The 23,725-nt window shown below is 43.0% G+C and overlaps 1 protein-coding gene across 7 annotated transcripts; it reads right to left on the reverse strand.

Moving 5' to 3' along the window:
• Window positions 1-173: 173 nt before the first annotated feature.
• NFYB (nuclear transcription factor Y subunit beta) lies at window positions 174-23,449 on the reverse strand. Of its 7 annotated transcripts, XM_036761262.1 has the most exons (10): window positions 23,317-23,428; window positions 22,203-22,273; window positions 17,422-17,517; window positions 15,294-15,413; window positions 12,582-12,672; window positions 11,323-11,453; window positions 7,959-8,156; window positions 4,312-4,393; window positions 1,554-1,633; window positions 174-1,446 (listed from the first exon to the last, which is right to left on the reverse strand). In XM_036761262.1, exons 4-10 carry the CDS (start codon window positions 15,318-15,320, stop codon window positions 1,414-1,416), a joined length of 642 nt encoding a protein of 213 aa, XP_036617157.1. In that variant the 5' UTR covers window positions 15,321-15,413; window positions 17,422-17,517; window positions 22,203-22,273; window positions 23,317-23,428; the 3' UTR covers window positions 174-1,413. The 7 variants fall into 7 exon arrangements, with proteins under 7 accessions (XP_036617157.1, XP_036617154.1, XP_036617155.1 ...); XM_036761259.1 differs by lacking the exon at window positions 17,422-17,517; XM_036761260.1 differs by lacking the exons at window positions 17,422-17,517; window positions 23,317-23,428 and adding an exon at window positions 22,704-22,841.
• Between the last annotated feature and the right edge of the window lie 276 nt (window positions 23,450-23,725).

Here is a 23,725-nt window from a genome sequence, read left to right on the forward strand (position 1 = left end):
TTCTGCTGACACCATGAAAACAGGAGCTACAATTAATCCCTATCAAATAAAACAAGGCAGAAAATAGAAATCCCCATTAGAAACACATAGTCATTGTCCCAGATGCCAACACCCCTCCCCCACCCCAAAAGAAAAGAAAGCTAAGACCAAGCAGTTGGCTAAGTTGTACCAAGTTCCGTTATCTGATGAGAGTTTATTGCAAAGACAGAGACAACAAACCCAAGCCTGAGCCTTCTCTTTCCCACTTGGCACTCACCTGCCACCAGTACATTCATTCATCCATTCACTTGCTCGCTCACTCACACGTGCACCAAATATATCTGTACACAGGGTGTGGGTTAACAGTTCTTAAAGTTCCCCTCGTATAACAGGAAACTTGAACATTTCAATTGAAAAGTAAAAAAGAGCTCATTGGCCATCAGATTATAAAACTTCTCTTCTTGAAGAGGACATAGTTGTATTTTAAGATTTTGCTTTGAAAAAAACCACACACAAAACGAAAAGGATGTCACTTCAAATAGCACTACGACCAAATTAAATTCCACATATTAATGAGATTAAAATAATATTCATAAATTAAGGAAACTCAAAGATAAGGCTGGCCAAATGAAGGCTTTCAATAACTAACTCAAAATAACATATTCTATTAACAGGCACAATAAACAGTGTTGCTCATAGTGGTAAACACTGTTAATGGGCACAGGAGATCTTTAAATTTAATAGGTTGGACAACGCTTGGTTAGAGATTAACATTTAGTTTTCAGAATTACACAAAAAGGCTCTCAACTCCCTCCCCGCAAACATCTGTAGCCACTTAAGTTGTAAATGGCTTACACCTCCCCCCCAAAAAAGAGAAAAAAATCCTTTAAAAATTTAGTTTCAATAAATATGTCAACAGCTAAAAGCCTTGCTAAGGTTACCATGCAGGACATTACATAACCAAGACTAACTCAATTTTATAATAAAGGCAACTTGCATTCAAAACGAACTCTACCCTCATATTTTATTAAAAGGGCAAACATCATGAATTAACCCAGCTGTTTACTTGAATTATACAAAAGTAACATGATTCAATATGAAAATAAGAAACTGTCTACAAATCTCCGACAGTAATAAATCGCAATATACAATGCATACAGGAGTCATACAGAGCAACAAACTCTTGTACAAAACAAAAATATTTTAATACCTTTAAAATTCAAATTTTTTTTTCATTGAAATCATTCATGAAAAAAGAGTCTCCAGTCGGAATTCACACCTCAATTAGTCAAGCATCAGGGAAGCTACATTACAGCTATTTAATATACAAAGAGACATTTCTCTTCCCCAAGGTGTTGTGTGTAATGTCTCCACTTTAGAACTATCCGCTTCTCTCCCATCTTTTTATATTCTCAGTTCCAACTTTTCTTAAAATCATGAGAATTGAATCTGCTGAACACCAGAAATCTAAAAAAGAGAATTCATTTTTTTAAATAATCTCCTTTCATAGCAAGGCCTTTTTTTTTGCCAAAAAGGATCAATAAAATATAAAGTTTTAGAAAGAGATACTACACCTGTTGATACGATGTTGTATAGACCATCACATTCTGTTGCTGGCCATCTGTGGTTATTAAACCGGCTGGTAACTGATTGGCTATGAAAGACAAAACACATTCTCTCAGGTGGTTTTCTAGTCAAGTTCCAAGATCCCACAAGGTTCTACTTCCAATCCCGTCAATGGTTAGCTATGTAATCTTCAACAAGAAAATGAACCCCCCATTCGAGATGCTTGACCCCTCCTTTCTTCCTATCTCAGATCAGGTAATCCATCAACAAACACTCATTAAGCACCTACCATGTACCTAATGAAAAGTGTCTGCACTTTGCAAGGATCTAGGCAGAGAAAGCTGAAAATGAAATGTCCTAAAAGTGCTGACATTCTTTCAGAGAAGACAACAAATACATAGATATGGAAATATAAGTGCCATCAGCCCCCCACAATATAAGCTCCTTGAGGACAGGGACTGTTTTGCTAAAGAAGGACTTTATATTCCAAATAAGCATTTGTATTTTTTCCTAGGGGTATACCAGTAAACCTATTACCCTTAGAATAAAATACAATTGCCTCTAGAGATGCTTAATCTGAGGTCTCTAAGCGATTTTAAAAATATTTTGATAACTATTTTGATATAAGTGGTTTCCTGCACAACCCTATGTACTTTATTCTATACATTTAAAAACATTAATCTGAGGAGCGATCCATAGGCCTCAGACTGTCAAAAGGGTCCAAAGTCCTCATACCTGCATTAAGGTAGCAAGTAGAAAACATGATCCAAAATGCTGAGAACCCCTGCTCTAGACTTCTTTTGGAGGGTGGGGGATGGTGACACGGTCTGGCATATACTTTGGCAGTAAGTATAGATGGCTGGAGAGGAAGCCTTGAGCCAGGGAGCCCAAGCAAGAGGCTGTGTCTAGAGAGGAGGAAGACCTTCACCAGGCAGGTGAGAGAGGAAGGAATGGATGCCCAAGGTGGTGTGGGGAAGAACTCAACAGCTGTGGTAGGGAGCAACCGGACCCATGGGGGAAGGAGAACGAGGAGGGGAAAAGATGCCAAGGCCGAGGCCGCCAACATGAACGACCAGAGGAGCAGCAGTACCCTGGCAGATAGAAACAAAGAGAGGAGGAGGTGGGGTGGGGGAAGGGGAGAGAGAGATGAGTTTTCTTTTGTTTAGATGGAGTTTGAGACGTCCAGTTCAAAGTGATCAGGCTGCTGTTGACATGAGACTGGAGCTCAGGAGAGAGATGAGGACTAGATATGTGGTTCATTAAACCCATGAGAACAGAAAAAGCTGCTGAGAGAGAAAGAGGGCCCAGGACAGAATCCTGAGGTACAGCCCACACACAGTGCTCACAGACACATATATGATGATCCAGAAAAGGAAACTGAGGAATCATCAGAGGTAGGGGAGGACCAAGAGAGCACAGAGAAGCCTTGGGAGGGATGCAGAGGACTCCGCCAGGCCAAATGATGCCAGGTGAGAGGGTCCGGCCTAAAAGAGCCATCAGACATGGCAACAAAAGATCCCCTTATCTCTGGAGAGGATAGTTTCATTTGATTAATGAGGCAGGAGGCAAGGTAGCAAGGATAAAAACACACTTTACTTTACAAACACTAAAGTATTAGATAAATATCAGGGGTTTTTATTCTCTTTCATTCTAAGGAAATTATGATCCTAGTTTGGAGGGTGGGCAGTTTTTCTCCCTAAAATTTTCTTTAAGAAAAATGCCACCGCTAAGTCTTCAGCCCTGTTTCTGCAGGTCCAGTTTGAAGGCACTGCATTCAGACTCCAAGCTTCACTCACTGCAGGATGCATAGCGCAACATGTGGTGGGGAAGAATTAGCTATGCAGCATCTTTATAACAGAGCCATCACAACAAACTTTAAGATACAAAAAATGTGCCCTCAAATTACACATGATGGGCACGTTAAAACATCTCAGTTCCATTTACTACGCTCAAACTTGAGGGATGATGAAGTGAGCTTTAAATCTCCCAGTAAAGATAGATTAAGAGCAGATTAGATTAGCCAATTAGATGAAATTTTCTTATGCCAAGGGTCATGTGGCAACCTAGTAAAGTTTTGGGCTGCTAGGTGGCGCCACAGTGCATAAAGCGCTGGGCCTGGAGTCAGGAAGGCTTATCTCCCCAAGTTCAAATCTGGCCTCAGACTCTTCCTAGTTGTATGACCTTGGGCAAGTCCCTTAATGCATTTGCCTCAGTTTCCTCATCTGTACAGTGAGTGGAGATGGATTTGGCAACCACTCCAGTATCTTTGCCAAGAAAACCCCAAATGGGGTCACAGAGGGTTGGACACAACTGAAACAAGCTCAACGATGGGAAAGTCTGGTAAATCCTTCTTAGAACGTTATTAAATGTCTGTTATTAAATACGTTAAGATTAGATAGGAAACCAATTAACGTTGAAATACAATTGACAAAATATTTTTTAAGTTGAAAAAAAAGTTCTTAGCCCCAGGTAAAGAACCCCTGGGTGAGGGTCTATGTGACTGAATATCCACAGAGCCAGCACGTGAAATGCCAGGCATACAGCTAGTGCTCAAAAAGGAATGTTCCCCATCAACACCCTTCTCAAGGTTTCCCCAAGGACCGGGGCATACATGATGCGCTGACTGAATAAGGCCATGTGAGAACATGCATTCAAAATGACTTAGTTCCATCCAGTTCTGTCTGAACAAGAGCCTCTGGCACTTTCCACTGTCTCAAGAGCAGGGCTCCAATAACCACCATCAGACCAAGCCCTGCGGGCACTTACTAAAAGCTTCTTCAGTGAGTTCCTCACTCAGTCCATCTGTGGTCGTGACTGCTCCTCCAATGCCCTTCTCTCCTTTCATCGCCTGGGAGAAAAGCCAAATGTAATTAGAAGAAAAGACCCTTTCCAAAGGCACTCCTCCCCTGACTTCTTCCTTAAAACTGGGGACGCTGTGGTTTCACCAGGATAGAGCATGGAACATTTCCTGGTAACCGACTGATTACAAGACTTAGGCCATTTTTAACGCAAGCATATAATCATTAAAAGATCATTCTAACAATACTTTGTGGCTTTTTCAGTTACTTTTGAAAATGACAAAATTTTGCTTCCAGACCAGGCCATAAATATTGACTTTATTCAATAATCAAGAAGCTCTTTAATTCATTCACTATCACCCAGAGGCTAAATGTGAGCCTTGGAATGTGTTCCCTATGTCCACATGCTACGGTGATCCACGTCAGAAACAGAAAATTCAAAGTGTGAGTTCCTGATTCTCTCTCCAGAAACAGAAAAGCTGGAAGCTTGGGCAGTTACTGGCAGTTTCATTTCTCAATCAACCAGCAGCACAGCAACAAGCTGCAAGTCCCAGCTCCGCATTCTAAATGGTGGGCTGAGCACCACATGCCTCTCTAAGGGCCCTGCCAGGTCCGATGGGTGCTCCTCAAGCGCTGGGGAATCTCTTTTTCTCTTTACATTTAATAACAAGGACCTATTTCTGTGCCCAAGTAGCGTAAAAGTCATCAGCAATTTCTAACCAAAAGGTCACTGGAATCATGCATGAAGCTAGAATGAAAGGCAGCGGGGTATCTCTGCCAAGGAAGACTAATGGGCAGAGGGGGCCAGGAGTCCTGTAGGATGGGAAGGCTGTGAGCAGCGCTTGGAGGGGAGCACGCCCCACTAAGAAGTCAATCACTGTCCCTACGACTCATCAGCTCCTGGCTGCCTTAAACAGGAGGGACTGAGGAGGGTGCCGAGGGATTGCTACATTAGAGATAACCAAACATTTGGGGTTTTTTCCCTTCTCAATTTTTAATGATTAACTTTAACCTCCAGGGACAAATACCAGTAACCAAAACAAAAGCATGAGAAAATTACACAAATTCAAACCACAAAGACTGCTAATGATCATTTGTCTTTTCTTCTCTCAACTCCCAAGATGCCTCCACTACACTGTGGAGGAATATCAATGCTTGCTACTCCCAGGTCCCGCCAAAGATCCTTCCTTGTTTTCTGAGGATTAACTAATTGGGCTATTTTGTGGCAAAAGTTGGTCAATCTTGGCATTTTTCACTTTTTCTGAGCTTTGGTGCAACTGATCCTGTTACACTGTGGACCTGAATGTTCTTCTTGAAACACCTGGGTCCTCCCTACTCTCCAGGAGCTGCTGCAATACTTCTAACAGTCACTGAAGGGTGCTCCTCTTTAATGGCTACAACTTTTGCATGTATCTATTCTTTAAAATCCACAGAATTTAAAATAAAACAAAAAAGAGCAAGGAAATATGTAAGGCGTATGGCACTCGACAGACAGAACTAACTTTACTCCACCTGGCTTCACCTGGTCGAGGTCAGATGTTTGGAGTCAGTCAACTGTCAGAAGACATAGAGCCACCCGAACACGCTGTCATAAAATGAAACCTCAGTGAACTTCAATTTGTTTATACCACTGAGGCTGGCCAGCGAAGGTCACATGACTTACACAAGATCCCAGAGGCTTGGCATTCAACTCTGGTCCCGTGGCTCCAAATCCGGCACACTTCCATGGCCTACACTGTTAATAACCTTCTGGGGCAAAGGGCAGGTGCACATTGTTGAAGCTCTGAAAGCATAATTATTCTAAGGAACTTTCTAAAAGGAAAGACTAACACAGTGCCACTGGAAGCATCACAGAGGGCATGCCTATTTTATCATGGCTACATCTTGACTGAATTTTGTTCTCTTTTATCTTTGCAAATTTGATGGGTGCCAAGTGGATCTCAGAGTTGTTTTAATTTCCGTTTGTCTGATTCAATAAGGTTCCTTCCTTTGAGACTTGCTTATTCATATCCTTTTCATCACTTAACCTCTGGTGAATGGCTCTTCTAAAAGTGTATTCTTTATAAACTCCGTATATAAGACTTTTATTGAAAGTTTAATGCAAAGATTTTCTCCTTTCCTCCCAACACCCAAGTGTTTTGAGACCAGATTTATTCTACATTAGGCAGTTATTGTATATGCAAATGGTTTTAGCTCACAATCTAGTTCACTGATCTCCATCTTTTTATCCAGTATCAAGAGTTTTTATAATTATTGCTTCATATTATGATTTGAGACTCTACTATAAAGGTATACAAAGTCCTTTCCTCTTTTCTTTTTCCTACTCGCCCTTTCTATTCTTGACCTTTTAAAAGTTCTTCTGTATCAATTTTGTAATTACTTTATCTAATTCTGCAAAGCATATCCAGACAATGTTTTGATCATGCAGCATTAAATTTATAGATTAATTTGGGAAGGATGATGTCATGTGTACATACACATATACAGAAGTATACATTATGCCAAATCTCTCAAATTATCTGGTAATTATTTTAGTAGTACTTATTTGAAAGTTGATTTTATTTATGAATCCTATGTTTACACAAGGTAAGTTTAATTTGTAGGTACTTACAGTCATGATTTTAAATAGTATGTCCCTATCTTTTTAAAATATGTTTTGGTGATATGGAAATACTGATACTGACACTAGGCTCTTTCTTTCCTCCTACGGCACCTAATTCAAAGACCTCCAATTTTCTCTCTGAATATTTAGCCCTTCTAAGTATGTGGTCTTTGATCTTTGCCTGTAAAGAGCTTTTCAAGTCTTATTTTGGGTCATTTCACTTTGTGGCACATTCAGTTGTTCCTGCCAGGCTGTTTCCAGCACCTTTGACTGATCCCACCCTTCTATTTAAATTTACTACCACTCTCTCCATCATGCTTTTTTGTTGTCAATGTGTCTCTTGTCCCACTTTTACTAATGCAGATCTCTCATAGCAAACATGATGTCTCCTGACCAGAAGCCAGGCCTCCTCTCTTTCATTTCCTCTAAAGCATTTTAAAAATCTGACTGTGCTGTCTCCGGCTAAATCCAGCTTCATTTCTGGAATCAGTTGAAATCTGTCGTCTTTTTCTGTCAGACATTCTCTTTAAATCTCACTCTGCCACCTTGTCAGAACCACACAAATACATTTTCACATAAAAGATAATGTTGTAAGAGAAGAGACTACCCTCAAGGGAAAACCTGAAGCATCCGACTCCCTTTCTAGAGCTGGAGAAAGGTACACAATCTCTGTCTTGAGTCAGGCTTATTCTCACCAGTCCAACTGTGTGTATTGTTAACGAAAACTACTCACAGGACAAGCAACACAAAAACTCAACTTGCAAGGCAGACCATATCTAGGTTACAACTTCCCTTTCTTCCTGTCACAGAAAGAAATGAATGACCAGAGGCAGACGCTGTGCCTGAACAAGTGAAGATAAGAGGAAACCTCAATGAAAAGACCATGTCCAAAAAAATGCTATGTATCCTTTTGATTATGCAAATTGGACTTCTTGATACGCATGTGATAAACAGAAATGTCAAGGCTGTACTAACTTTCTTTGATGGCAACATTTAGGAAACACTTTACCCACCTCTCTGAATTTCTGAAGGTAAAGCTTCAAAGGTTCCACGTAACTGTCAAAACCCAAAGTGGACATTGCAAACAGAATGTCTTCTCCATTAATGGTCTTCCGCTTCTCCTGGTGACACCTTTCACTGGCTTCCGACGTGATAAAGCTGATGAACTCACTCACACACTCCTGTACGCACTCTTTCGCATCCTTAGCAATCTGACAACAAGAGAAATCTGGAGTAAATCCCTGAATAGATCCCAATCTGCAAAAATAAAAGGCTATGTAGTACACAGACACATTATTCAAATTACAGCTATTGCCCTTTGAATTCAATTTTATTAATGTGTGCTCCCTGCTATTTTCAAGGCCAGGGGTATATAACATCTAAATGCAAACGGGGAGAGAGTCTTAACAGTCCTATTTACAGAAACAGCTGTGAACACAAGAATTTACTATCAGATAGCAATGATAACACGTCACCAACTGCCCCTCTAGGAGGTAAACCTATTTTCTAAAGAGGCAAAAAGAGTCCCACTTATCTTAGGAGTAGAACCATTCTTTCACGTACCCTATAATTCAAAATGTTGGGTGCTGGAATCTAAAATCTCTTTAAAAACCTAAATCTCTTCTTTTTACCAGTTTTATGAGAAATAGAGACTAAAATGTGAATTCACTGACATTTATGGTAAAATTACCTCCTTTGACATTAGTGAATTCACATTTTGGTCAGTGTTAATGATAATCTAGAGAGATTCATCTATCTAGAGATGAGTTTAACTTGAGGTTCATGAACTTGAGTGGGGAAAAAAAAATCACTTTTATTTCCACTAACCTCTAACTGAAATTTAGCATTATTTAAGGTCACAACAATCCCCAAAGGGCTTATAAAACCATGTATAGTCTGTATTCCAAAAAGATAAAGAAACAAAAAGAAAAAAGACTCATACTTCTAGCAGCTCTTTTTGTGGTGGCAAAGAATTAGATTGGCTGAGCAAGTTGTGGCATGTGATTGTGATGAAATACTAGTATGCTGTGAGGCATGATGAGCAGACGCTCTCAGAAAAACCTGGAAAGATATGCACTGATCCAAAGTGAAGTGAACAGAACCAGAACATCGCTCACAATTCAAAGCAATACTGTAGGATGACCAACTGCAAAGAACTCAGTTCTTCTCAACAACACGATGAGCCAGGACAATTCCAAATCCCCTGAGGAAAAAGGCTCTCCATCCCCAGAGAAAGAACTGTGGAATCTGAATGCAAATCGAAGCATAGGTTTTTTAATAGTATTTTTTTCCCAATTACATGTAAAGACCATATGAAACACTAATTTAAAAAAAATTTTGAGTTCCAAAGTTTCTCCTTCCCCTCCCCAAAATGGTGAGCAATTTCACATAGGTTATAAATTGCAATCAGAAGCGTACTGTTTTTGTTAAACTTTATTTTCTTGGGGGTTTTTTACTCTGTGTTCTCTTTCACAACATGACTAACATGGAAATATGTTTTGCATGACTACACATGTACAACTTATATGCAAATCGCTTGCCTTCTCAATGAGGGGGGAGGGGAAGGAAAGAGAATTTGGAACTCAAGATCTTAAAGAACAAATGTTAAAAATTGTCTTTACATGTAATTAGGAAAAAATTAAATATTAAATTTTTTTTAAAAAGCACGTAAGTCGTCGACATTATGCTGAGAAGGGGTTCACAGGTTTGAACGGCCAGAGTGTACAATGCTAAAAAAGTTACGAGTCCTTGATTTGGAGCCAGAAGGGCATCAGAGGTCATTTAGAGTCTGACAGATGAGCAAGCTGATCCAGAAACCTTAAGTGGTTTTGCCCAATGTTACACAAGTAAGGCACCAGGGGTAGGATTTGAACCAGGTCCTCTGACTTTAGCAACAATGCACTCTCATTCCCCTCCCCTCTGCATTGCTAGCCGCCCAGCCCAAGGGAGACATTTCTGAGTACAAATACAGAGGCACGGTTAGATATGGGGTTTTCGAATTTAAAGCACAACCAAAATGAAATGCCCTGCTTCTCCTACCAGACACATACACATGCTAGTAAAAGAAAAAAAAAAACCTAAACCACACAAGGAAAAGAGCTGGTACTATCTCACGACCTATTTAAAACTGGAGCTTTTCTCTCTTTTTCAGGGCTCACCAAGTGACTGAAGGATGCACTTTAAGAGAAGAGAATTTTCTGCATGGATCAGGGATGATAAGAGGCAAGCTGGTGATTGGGAATAGATGAGCTGAACTTGACACGATTCTTCTAGGAAGCCCTGGGCTCTGCCATGGGCAGCATTGCTCATGGGTCCTCACCTGGCTTGGCTCTGAATGGTGAAGGGTGGTCCTCCATGAACAGATCACAAGGGGTCCTCAACACATACCTATCTGACCACAAATGACAAGAACTCTTGCCCACATACAACTTTTTCAAGTGTACACCTCTATATGCGACTGAGAGCTTCTCTTTAATAAAGTAAATAAGCATTGCATAAGCACAGAATTGGCAAAAGAAAATCCCAGGAAAAATGGAGGTTTGGAAAACAAACCACCAAATCAAAGACTGGAACCACCTGAGTCTCCCCCCCCTCCCCCAACACACACACATAACATAACCAAGTGTATTCAAAACTTGGGATGCTCTGGCTCGCAACAGCAGCTGAGCACTCATGTAAGATGGGTTGTAGCATAAGCATGAGACATGTTCTTTCAAGTAGGGACCTGCAACCACAGGCTTCATGCTCCCTTTTCAATCAGGAGAGACGTTCTTTGAAATTTATTAATCTCACACAAAAGCAGTAGAACAAAATTACTGAGCCATAATTTGGCAACTGTATGAAAAAAATGTATGCAGTCAGAATCGTGGGTAGCTGCTACTGGGAGTTCAGAGAGGTAAGCTTTTTGACAAAGAAAAGCCAGTTCAAAGACATCCTCCCCACTGTAGATAAGCAAGGTCTGTCTCAAAGTTTAGTCCTGTCAGAATCAGAAGTACATCTCTGTCCACACTACAGTCTACCAAACAAGACTCAGAACTGTGTCACTGATGTCATGACCATTCGCTGTACTCAAGGTACTGAAATTGTATCAGGCCTTCCCATTTTCCTAGCAACTCACCTATTTTTTAGAATACTTTTTATTTCAAAAAAGAACTTTGCTGGGTTTGAAAAAAAATCTCTTCCCAATACTTGAACCAAAAGCACTTAAGGGAAAAAAGCATAACTAGAACAGAATAAAACAAAAGGATATAGTGTGCTGTTTCAGGGAGACCAAGTAATCCTAGCTTTAAAAAATGGTTTTGTTCCACATAGGGCTGAGTAACTAAACAAGTGACTGCAGCTCTAACAAGGCAAAGCCAGGTCCCCTGCCTCGATTACCTTCCCCGTCTGAGGGATGGCGTTCTTCATTATCCTTGCGACGTTGGCGATGGGAAGATAGATATCTTGTTCTCGAAAGCTCTCTTTGGAACCATTGGTGTCTTCGTGATCATTCATACTGTCTTCTGTATCTAAAAAATAAGATGATTTAGAACCAAAGGTCATTTCAGTGTCTGATACAGCAGAAAAAGAAAGTCTTTGAAGGGTTTCAATAACTAAGTCAGGAACTGTGGTGGGTTAGTTCTTGACCCTTGGGGTAGAGCTAAAGATAAGTAACCATCCATTCCATTTTCTCAGCCACACAAAGTTCATGCCATTTTCCTTCCCCAGAATCCCTGCCTCCCTCCACTGCCATCTCTGCCTATTCAAAGTCCAGGCAACCTTGCAAACCCAGCTCAAGCATCAAGTGCCCTAACACCACACTCCCTCTTCATACCAATTGGCAGTAATCTCCCTCAACTCTGAACTGTCGTGGTGCCTACTGACCATACCATTTCTAGAGTGGACAGAATAATACTTGCATTGTCTACCTCACTAGGTTGTCATGAGGGATGTGCTCTGTGAATTGCCAAGTGTTGTATAAAGCTGAGTTCTCATTATCACTCCCTTGGACTGGACTCATTTTTAAAGGTCTCCCTCACCCCTCTTCAACTGCAGCACCTTGACTCGTGCCTTTACATATCCATTCAATTCTTATTTTTGGAAAGGATCCGTTAGCTAATGCCACATGCAAATAATCCCATCACAAGATGACTTGGACATTAAAACTAACAGATTAGGGGCTTACAGATCTGTCTGAGGGCAGATACCAGATCTAATGGTAAAGATGCAGGACAATGGCTTGAGATGTTACTGATTCAGTCTTCCATCTTTTCTCAATGTACCAGCCTGATTTGGGGGCAGAGAATGAATTTTACAACAATAAGATCAACCATTTTCACAAAGAAGACACACAAGTCAGAAAGGAAGAGTATTTCAGTGGGTTTGGGTTCTCCCCGCTCCTTGGCAGCAGGGACTGTTTGATCATCTTTGCACACCCAGTGCTTAGCACACAGGAGGCGCTTCATTCTAACTGACTAGAGGAAACTTGATAAAGTGCTACTGAGGCTGTAAAGAGCCTGTGACAGACACCACACGGGCAGCTGCCAGAGATCCCTGGGTTTTGTTAACTAGAAAGAAAAAATAAAGAAAAAGCAAGGCAGAAGAGAGAGGACAACATCATGTCAATGAAATGGGATTTGAACCGGCAGTCTTCTTACCATCATGAGGCTGTATCACATAGTGGCTGCTACCAATGTAGTCTGAAATTCCTAATTGCGATGCATCTGTGGTCGAACTATCTCCATCCATCTATTTGAAAAAAGCAGCAACAAAAAGCCCTTTCAATACTCTACAGAAGGAGAGATTACTTTCCAAAGCACAAGGTGGGGGCCGTGCTCTTAAACTGGACAAGTTCACGGCTTTAAGCCTAACTAAACAGAAATAGTGGTGGTTTTCCACCGGGAGGCCTTTTATTTATTTCCTTACCAACTAGAGACTTTCTGATATTGGGAAGTAAGTGACAGGAATGAGATCGAGAGAACAAGTAACCTCTTTGGTCCTCTGTACTGCCACACCTGCCTCCCCCCCTCCCCAATGTGAATACCCCACTAAGGTGATGTGCTAGTAGGCACATCTGGGGCAGCTAGGTGGTAACCTTGAATAAGAACTCTATGCCTGGAGTCAGGACAGCCTGGGTTCAAATCCAGTCTCAGACACTTAGTAGCTGTGTGGCCCTGGGCAAGCCTGTCTGCCTCAGTTTCCTCAATCATAAAACAGGGATAATAACAGCAGTTGTGAGGATCAGATGAACTATCTATAAAGTGCTTAGGACAGTGCCTGGCACAGGCACACAATAGGAACTTAATAAATGCTCATTCCCTTCCCTGCTGCCTTCCCCCCTCCCCCCACCCTGCCCCCAGTACCTTTTCACTTAAGACAAAATGATTCCCTTTATGCAGACTCACAAGTGCTACTAGAGGCAAACATTCTCAGCAGATTTTGCCCCTCCGGCTCTAACACCGTCAATAGGCACCTACTTTTGATTTCTTTCCTGGGGGTGACCCCTGACATGATCAACAGCTAAGCAGAAATTTAGTGAAAGATAGAATATCAGTATCTAAAGTTTTTAAATAAAGGATTTCTATAGAAACAAGGTTTTGTGAGCCATTAAGAGGCTCTATGCATTTTGCAAAGGGCCTTCCAGATCAGCATAGCCTAGTTCTAAGCTTCTTGAGAGCAAGAACAATGTCTGATTTGGCTTTCTATTTCCTCCAGAACCTTATAAAGAATCAATGTTTATTGAAGGAATCAAGGTTATGGAAAATGCTTCCGAGGTGAGCCTAAGACCTGGGTCACAGAACTATCTGTCTCCCAGGATTCACAGTGCATTTTATTGCCTTCTATTTCCTAATCAAAAGTGAATTTCTCCTGGGAAGCAAGGGCTAACAAAATTAAGGACCAGAAAGAAAACTATTTGTAGAGATTACAGGAAACTGAATTACTTAGCTATTTCCGCTCTACCTTTAAATACTGCTCACCCCTATCATCAGTATGTCTCAAACAGACATTTAGTTGAATAGTATGATTCCACGGAAAAAAATACCATCAAGAAAACTGGGAGAAACCTTTCAAAGTCATCTAGTTTAAGCCCATCATTTTGGAGATGAAGAAAGTGAGTCCCAGAAGGGAAAAGGCTATACAAGTGGTACTGAGCAGAGCAAGAATTCAAACTCAGTACTCAGTCAAAACAGTACTGCCTGGAGTTTAAAACAAACCAACCAACCAACCTCCAAAACAACCAGAAAAAAACAACCTCATAGCCTAGAAGGAAAAAAATAACTGCTAGAGACAAATCTACTAAAAAGAGAGAAGCCTCTTTAATTTGGTTTTTGGCTAACTTCAGTCAGAAAGTAGATTATTTCCTGGTCTTGTGGTCTCATACAAGAGAGCCCCCTAAATTCACTTTCAAGGGACACCCTTAACGTAAGTCAACAGATATGTGACGTCTGCCACAGCTACAGCATTCGAGAACCCTACCAACATCTTTGTACCTTACCTGCTCAGCTGTTTAAAATAATATTAACAATAACGATGCCTACTACACTGGATTGCTATGATGATTAATGAAAAAGTCTGGGAAACACTTTCACCTTATTAAAAGGCCCCTTTAAGTTAGGCAAATCACTGGTGGTTCAGGTCTAGCTCTTCCACTAGCCCAGTGTAGGGCCCTATGTCACCCAATAAATATATCACCAAAGAACCATAGATTTGCAGCTGAAAAGGGACCTTAGAGTTCTTCAGTTAGTCTGATACTTTCATTTTACAAATGAGGAAACAGGAGGCCCAGAGAGATAAACTAATTTGCCCACAGTCATACCAGTGATAAGTGGCAGGACAGGATTTGAATCCGGGTCCTGATTCCCAAGCCAGTCCTCCCAGTCTCCTTATCCTAGTTCCAATTTCTTTATCAGAAAAATCACCATGGTGAAATGACACAAAAGTCAAAACTCTTTGGGACTAAAATATTAATGCTTTTGGACATGTCTAACAAATACACATAAAGAAACAAAGTAACATACAGTAACATGATACACAGGATTACATTTTAAAGCTATGGGCATCAGAACCTTAAACTGGTTTTATTGGAGTAGTCAAAGGAATGATGATGACAAGGCGATCCTTTTCGTATATTTGTATATTTCCCCATATTTCATTAAATGCAGATTCTTTAAAGAAATGGTAGAGAGTACTGTACTTTACTGAAGCCTTCCCAAAGGCTTGAACTATGCAAGCATGATGATTTTATTACTTCACTCCTTTGTTAAATATGTGGCCTGGGTCTCAGAACTGTACCAATAACCCAAGGCCGGCACTGTTTCCTTCGTTAACTCCAAATGCTTGATGGAAGGTATAATCAAAAACAAACTGACCTTTAACACAGGCATAAATGAGCTCATCTGTGATCTACACAGTGACCGGAGCAATCTTCTAGGTGTTCCTAGCTGGAAAGGCTGCAGCTGGCAGCTCACTTAGAGGGATAAAAGGCAAACCTGCAGGTATGCAGCAAAGTAAAGAATTACTTCAGACAACAGAAAAAGAAAGTCAAACTCTTCCTCGTTCTAGGAGGAGGCTTTCTTGAACAAGGAGCCGCCTGAGTGTCCCCCTTCGGCCACCATGGGGCCCTTCCAGCTGCCCTAATTGAGTGATTCCTTCCATCTCTAATAAATCCATCCACAGGGACATTAAAGGTGTAACTCTTCGAGGATCTCAAGGATATTTTTCAGGATCTGAAATTAGTATTTTAAACTGGAAACACACTTTACAAATTATTAATTATTCCTTGGAATTGTTCTACAACATACACTTGAATCACTGCTATTTCTATTTGGTAAACCTCATCCAAAAGGTCCCCAACCTTACACAGCTTCAAAGATCCCAGTGGTAAAGTCAGAATTGAGACTCAGTGACCTTTCTTGGTTTTGTTGTTTATCCGCAACCACCACTGGAATGTGCCAACGCCTGGCAGAACTGCTGTACCCCCAGAGTCTAGCACCGTGCCTGGCATCCAGCAGACACCGAAGAAGTACAAACTGAACAGAATCTTCGAGGCAACGCTGAAAAGTGTCATTACACCTTCCAGTATCAAATGTGAACTTAAAGGTCAAGATTACTCCTTGTACCAGCTCATAACTTCAGGGAAAATTAAGCTGAGTATCAGAAAACCTTCTTTAATTGCCTAATCTATCTATTCTTTCTACAGTCATTAACTGTTTATCAAAGCTCACTAAAACTATTTAAGAAATGTCATTTATGGACATTAGAGGTTTGAAATGTAGCCAGCTTTAAAAGATAAAAAGCCTTATAGATAATAATAGAAGATATGTGCTGCACACAGTAGAATAAAACATTAATATGAGAAATAACATTAGGCACCATGCTGGGTCTAGAGCCTTAAGCCTTATGTCTTCATGAAAATATTTTCTGATTCTCATTTACTCCATCATCTCCCTCAGCCTAAAGCAGTCTATATTCTTTGTGAAGGGCACAGAGGCTTATTACATCAGGGACTTTAGGCCCTTTTTGTGTCAGGGACCCCTTCAGAATAAGGTTTTAAATGCATGGGATTATAAAAGAAACTGATTACAGTTACCAACGTTTTTCAAAAGTGCACAGACCCCAAGTGGGGAAGGTAAGAAGGTAAGCTCCTCCTCTGGATCGCTGACACATGGCTTTGCTCATAGTAGACACCTAACAAAAACGTGTCACATTACTCAGGGAATGATGGGTTAAAAATCTGAAGTTAATGAAAAGATAATTCATATAGATCTACTACTTTGAAAAAATGTACAAAACAGGCTGTGCTGAATCTTTACTCCGATCAATTTAAATCACTAAATCTTATTCAAATTTTCATTCAAATGATTTTTTTGCTAAAAAAAATCCCTTCAAATAAACAGATCACAAGCTGAGGCTGGAAAAATCTCTTTAGTTCTGTGGCAACAACATTTAATCTGTTATAGAAATAACTTCTTTGAGGACTTCAAATTTCCTCCTAGACTGTGGGGTAGCATAACTCCTGGTTCTCTCTCCTTTAGTCAGCATATGGAAAACAAGTTGAATACTAGGACATGTTCCATTTTAGCCTCATTCATCCATCACTTGCTCCAACCTCTCTCCTCTCATCCTTTCCTCCACTCATAGAGGAAGAGTTCTCAAATCTGGCCTCAGACACTTGACACACTTACTAGCTGTGTGACCTTGGGCAAGTCACTTAACCCTTCTCCCCTGCAAAAAAAAAAAGAGTTCTCTTATCCTACCCACCTGAACCTACCAACAGGACAACTGCACCTCTTCTCCTTCAGGGCCTCAGCTCCACAATAACCTGCCCTTTCTATGTTCTTAATAATAGCTGAGATTCCTATAACTCTTTAGAGTTTGCAAAATTTCTCTCCTAAGGCTCCAGCCTTTCTTCCTTCAAATGTGTGATTCTAGTGGAAAGACCACTGTTCTCAGAGGCAGACAACCTTCATGTGAAGGTCAGACATAACTAATGCTTACCACAAGCAAGAAAGTCATTTCACTGCTGAGTTCTTCAAATTCCTTATCAGTAAAATGGGGATAGGAAGACTTCACTGGGTTGTCTGAAGAACAGCACTTGGTAAAAAAACAAAACAAAACACAAACCAAGCTCAAGTAGTGGATGAACATAAATTGTTTCTTTTTTCTAAGTAAGTTCTTTCTGCTGTTCTTATGACTCCTTCCTGTCCCCTGGAACATGAAGGCTCACTCCCTGCCCCACTTCTGACCTTCATCCTGGCTCAATTCAGTGGACAGTAGCCACAGTGCTCATCCTCAAGGTCTTCTGCAAAACCTCCCTGGCCTGCCATGAGGCTCTCCCTGGCCAGCACCTTTCCTGTTTGTCCCTAAACGTGGCCATTCCTTCCCTTCTTCCCTTCTCACCTTGACCTTCCTTGGCGGATTCATCCAATTTCATGGCCTCAGCAATACTAAATCTACAATGCCCTCCCCAGTCGCTGCAAACTCACAAGCTCAAATTGAATTCATCGTCCCTAACAAAACCAGCTTCTTTTGTTCCACTGTCCTTTCTGTGAGTTGCACATGATACAGCTTTCTCTAGTCTCCATCTTGACATCAAGCTTTTTTTGTGTGTGTCCTTTGAAATTTCTCTTGGTTTCAAGGGAGGATTCAACTGGGAGAGTGATCAAACAAGTGGGATGTACAAACAAAAGGCATCCAAAAGAGGCTGTTGGCTTTTCCTCTTCATTCCTGAGAATCGCATCAACGTTGCCCTGCATCACTATGGCCAACGTTATTTCGATGTTCTTCTAGCTGGTCTTAGCCGTTCTAGTCACTTCCTCCTGCAATCCACCTTCCTTACCATTGAGAGGCACCTTCCTACAACTACTCATCATGTCACTTCCTGGTTCTCAAGAACCTGTAGCAGCCCTGCTGTTGCTCTCCTCTGTCCCCCATCCTGTGCCCCCACCCTAGCCAGCCATCAGCATTCCCCAATCCAGAGCTGTTCTAGTGAAGAAGATCTATTCATTAACTTCCCACCCTTCCCCCCCAAACAAAACAGCATCTCCTTCCCTACCTTTGCTTACAGCCTCACAATTACCTGGTGAAGTAGGTGGCTTAAGCTTTGTACTAGATTAGGGGGTCAGGGAGTTGACAGTGCTGTTAAGTGTGGAAGTGGGGATTGGAACCCAGATCTCACCCTTCTGTCTGCTTCGACTCTGAGCCTCTAGCTAGCAAATACTTATATAGATTTACATGAAAACAAAATCTTTTATGAACTAACCTTATCTTCATAAACAACTTTAGGAACCAAGGATGGTGAGCTCAAGAGTAGCTGGGCCTTGAGCCAGATATGAACCAAAGTTTCTCCAGCATCTATTAATAACAAAAAGCATGAAGCCATACTAAGGATGGATTTTATTTTTGCTTTCTGTTCTTCCTCAACTGTGCTGCATGTTGAGAATGCTACCAGTGCCCAGATCAGTATTCAAATGTTTGCTGAATAAAGACACTTTCAGAAAAAATGACACCCATAAACTTGTACCACTGTGCCAATAAACCTCTGGATGTTCTTCTTGTCCTCACCAGCGGCAAAGAGCAAACAGTGAGAGGGCAATGACACAAAGTCATAAGGGAACCTGGAGAGGCAGAAAGATACCCAGCCTGAGACACAGGAGTTCTAGGCCCCTTCTCTTCTCTGGGCTTCAGTTTCATCAAATGAAAAATGAGGTGGTTGGCACAACTTTCTCTTAGGCCCTTTCCATCTCTTAAGATTCTGCTTGGACTGCAGCTGTTTACAAATAACATTGAAGACATCAATTCTTCAACATTCAGAGGGTCTAGTAATTTTCTTTATACCCTTCAAGTGAGACTCAGTGCAAGAAAACTTAAAAAGAAAAAACTGTTTTTAACCTCAGAATGTGAAGATTTGAAGTTAGATAAACTCTTACAAATGAGAAGATTATTTTGCTCAAAGAATAAAACAAAATAACAGAAAAGGAAATTAAGCTTATAATTTAAACGTAACACTTTACTGTACTACGGACAGAAGCGAAATCACCAGCCCCTTGATCTCAGTTAGCACAAAGAGCAGAAAGATTAGAATTAGAACTGGATCTTCTCCACTTTTCACTCCCACTTCAAATGTAAAACTAGCTGCAAACTCCCTTCTCTCCAACACACAAAGCTTCAAGCTACATCTCTTACTGTAATATGGAATTCTTCAGTCTCTATTTTTTTTTAGCATGCATTCATCAAAGAAGCAAAAATCAGACAATTTTTCTCTTACCAAATGATCTAACAAAGGGCTAGGCAGCAACGCGTGGCATTTTGAAATGTGCTACATAGGCAAAGGTAATTTCCTAATTGCTTCTAGAGTAATGCTCTTTTCATACCTAATTGACCAGTAAAGATCGTTCCCCTTACTCTCCCCCTCACCCCCAACTTCATCTGCTTGCCAAAACATTCCCAGAACAAAGACCTTCAAACTAGTGGAAAGGGTCTGAAATTTAAAATCAAAAGACTTGGGTTCAAATTATGGCTGATTCCACTTGCTAGCTTGTGACCTTGGGCAAGTCATGCTACTTTTTCTGGGCCTGTTTCCTCCACTGTAAAATGTGGGGGCTGGATTCTTTGACCATTAGAAGTCCCCTTTTTCTCTATACTTGAATAAAAAGGCCAAACCACACCAAGTTCTCCTGCCTTATACAGTAGTTTGCATTAAAACACACACACACACACACACACACACACACACATACACAAATGTATATTTTTGTGAAACTATATTTTGTCCTTTTTTAAAAAGGAAGCTATGAGTTCTATATAAAGGAATTCACACATCTGTTTGATGTTTGAAGAAATGCAAATTTTTATCTAAGAAAAGCACTAGCCTAGCAACCTTCCTTGGCACCAACAACTAGGATTTTGCAACAAGATAATCCTTAAATTAAGGTACAAGGGCTACAGGGAAGGCATAACTGCCTCTTATGACATTTGGATCAAAGTTTCAGCACCACAAAGAGGCAACAATCTAGCTCAGGACTCCTTGATGATTGTTACTTTCCACATTAGGATGCTGGTCATACCACAGTGTCAGTGGGCTAGACTTTCAACAGCATTTGCATTTTGAAAATTTCTGGGAATATTCTTATTGTCTGCTGGGCTTCTGGGTCTGCCCCCCTTCTCATTTTTCTTTTAAATGGTCAGATGTTGCCAAACCCTTTCCCAGCAACTGGTTTTTCTTCCAACAATATTTTATTTGAAAGTACCATTTGTAGATAGTAGGGATTGCTCTGTTCTCTCCTGCCCAGAGCCTCAACTAAGTCTACTTGTTTGTCAAAGTCCATCTCTAAAACCTTTCACATTCTAGGGACCACAGCAGGGCCCTCCAGCCAGGATTTCTTCTTCACAGTAAGAGAGGGGGAAAGGGGTATCCAACCAGTGTATAAATGGAAGAGTGTATACATGGCCACAAGTGGAACACGCTGACACTCTGTCCTTGGGAAGAATTTTAGGAGTGTTGGAGGCAATTCCTGCCTGGCTAGATACAAACCAGCACCTGAAGGGCTGGACAGTAGTAAGAGCTAAAGCGAAGTAAATGAAAGAATATGGGGGGAGACATGGAGAAAGAGAGGGAAAGTGTCCTGACTGCACAGACCACCAAGCAATGGGCTCATCCTTTTAACCCCTCTCTCCTAGAGGCACCGGAAAAGGAAAGGAAGGATCTACTTCCTGCCCCGCTCTATCCAAGACCTCCCTTTCCCCTTTCTCTAGCACTCTAGGTTTGGGGAGCAGGTAAGAGCTCTCCTGCTCCCCGCTCACACAGCAGGGCTGTCCAATGCCAGAAGAGCAGGATTTGGGGAAATCCAAGTTCTCATTACAAGCACTTTAGTCAAGAGACCTCTTTGGCCTGTATTCCTTCTCTGTAAAATGGGGTGGGGGTGGGCTTCTATGATCCTATGTCCCCAGTCTCTCTCAGTGTATTTTCACCCCCTTGACCCTGGCTGCCCTCAGTAACCACATCCTAAACGCTAAGAGTACTTTGCACATATTAAAGCATCCAATAAATGCTTATTGGATCGATGTGGGAGGCAGAGAAGGCAGTGCTGGTCTCTATCACCACCCTCCAAAAGGACTCATCCTTTTAACCCCAATTTCTCACCAAGTGTTCTTAACCTAAGTCTGATAAGGCCTATGGATTCCTCAGAATAATGTGTTTAAAGGTGTAAATTAAAATACACAGGATTACAAAGGAAGCCAATTATACTGAAATACCTAACCAATTCCAGACCTCCAGGTTAAAAACTCCTAATCAGAACTCACTCTCAGCACAGGGCTAACACTGGGTTAGGAAGCATCCTGAACATTAGTAGGAAAAGGAGGGAGTGGCTCTCCCCAACAGCACCCCCAACCAGAACACTCCTCTCTTTGATCCTGCTTCTCCTAAAGCACCCTCCCCACCTCCTGCAGTAGAGGTCCCTCACTTCCTCTGGCAGTCTGGTGAAGCTTATGGAACTCTCCTCGGAATGTTACAACCAGGAAAGCATAAAATAAAACCCACAGGATTACAAAGGAAACAAATTATGTAATTTCTTTCCCATCTAAATTCACCGATTCTTGAAATCTTGGGGGTCCGTGAACCCCAGGTTCCTGGAGAGTTAAGAAATTGGGAATGCCTTTCACAGAGCCCCCGATTAATGGTTTGGCAAAGTGGGTAAGAGGCTGCTCCCTCGGGCTGGCTCCCTAATCTCACCCAAGCAGACGCTCAGCGCCTTCAACCCCGACTCCCTGAAACTTACCCAAACACCCTAGAAAGCTGACAAAGGAGTGCTCTGCAAACAGGAGGCACTGGATGACTTGCTGGACTGGACTGGAGATGAGTTAAGAAAAGGAGAGAAAGGTTTCTCTCCCACCCCCCCTCACCCCCCAATATTCTAAGCTACCCAAACCTACCCCACCCCCAAAAGGTTAAAGAAATGTCCTGGGAGGAGAGGGAGTCGGCAAATTCGGGGAGGGGGCGGACGAGGAAGGAGCTTACAACACTTACGACCCCCCCCAATATTCTAAGGTACCCAAACCTACCCCTCCCCCAAAGGGAGGTTAAAGAAATGTCCCGGGGGGTGAGGGAGCTGGCAAATTCCGGGAAGGAGCTTACAACACTTAAAGACTCCCCCCCAATATTCCAAGCTACCCAAACCTACCCGTCACCCAAGAGTATGTCAAAAAGGAGTCCTGGGGGGAGAGGGAGCGGGCAAATTCCGGGGTGGGGGTGGACGGGGGAAGGAACTCACAACACTTACTACCCCCCTCCATGACAAGGAGCAAGGGCTTCCTGAGGTCCCCACCGGCAGACAAGCACTGATTAAGCTATTACTGTGTGCCAGGCACTGTGCCAAGGTTGGGAATCCAGATGCAAGCAGACTGGGCGGTGGGCAAGGAAGGGGGCGGGCGGGGGCGGTGGGAGCCTCCCCCGCCGGAGCCCCCTTCCCACATTGGCCGGGGTCCTCGGGGTAGGAGGAGGCGCTGCTTCTCTGACCCCCACCTAAGAGGACAGGGGTCTGGCCCGGGCTGTTGCCCCCTCCCACCAGAGCCGCCGGGCCCCTCCCCCATTCCTCCCCCCCGCTCCCCGCGCTCATCCCTTTAACCCCGCAGACAAAGCTGCCCCTCCCCCCCGGCCCGGTAGCGCCGCGGGGGGTCGCTCCCCGTTGGGCGGGGGAGGGGCGGCCGGCCCGCGCCCCCTCCCCCCCGGGCCGCGCCAGGCCCCGCCAGGCCCCGGCGCCCGGGCCTCTCCGGCGGGCGGCCGGCACAAAGGGCGGCCCCGGCGCTGTGAGGGGCCCGCGGCGGGCGGACAGCTCATTCGAGCGGCGGCGGAGTGGCTCGAGCCGCGATCATTGGCCGAAGGCAGGCACCAACCTCCGCTGCAGCCCTGGTTGGCTCCCGTCTCCAATCGGCTGTTTGGTTGGACGGAAAATGGCTGCGAAGGAACCAGTCCCAGCGCGGAGCCCCGCTTCCAGGGCCCGGCCTCCCCTCCCGCCGCCGTCGCGCCGCCGCGCCGCCGCCGCCGCCGCCGCCGCCTCCGCCGCGCCCGCGCCCGCGCTCTTCCCGGGGCCCGGCCACCCGCCCTCCGCGCGCGCGGGCGCGAAGCCGCGGGGGCGCGCGCGGGCCCCGCTGCAGGCCCCGCCCCCTGCCCGGCCTGGGCTGCGCGCGCCGCCGTGCCGGAGCGCGAGTCGGAGCTGAAGGCTGAGCAGAGCCTGCTTCCTCCGCTGCCGCTGCTACCGCTGCTGCCGCTGAGCCTCTCCGCTCCCGCCTCCAAGCCATCCTG

This window comes from Trichosurus vulpecula, chromosome 5, assembly GCF_011100635.1.
Source record: "Trichosurus vulpecula isolate mTriVul1 chromosome 5, mTriVul1.pri, whole genome shotgun sequence".
Classification (NCBI taxonomy): domain Eukaryota; kingdom Metazoa; phylum Chordata; class Mammalia; order Diprotodontia; family Phalangeridae; genus Trichosurus; species Trichosurus vulpecula.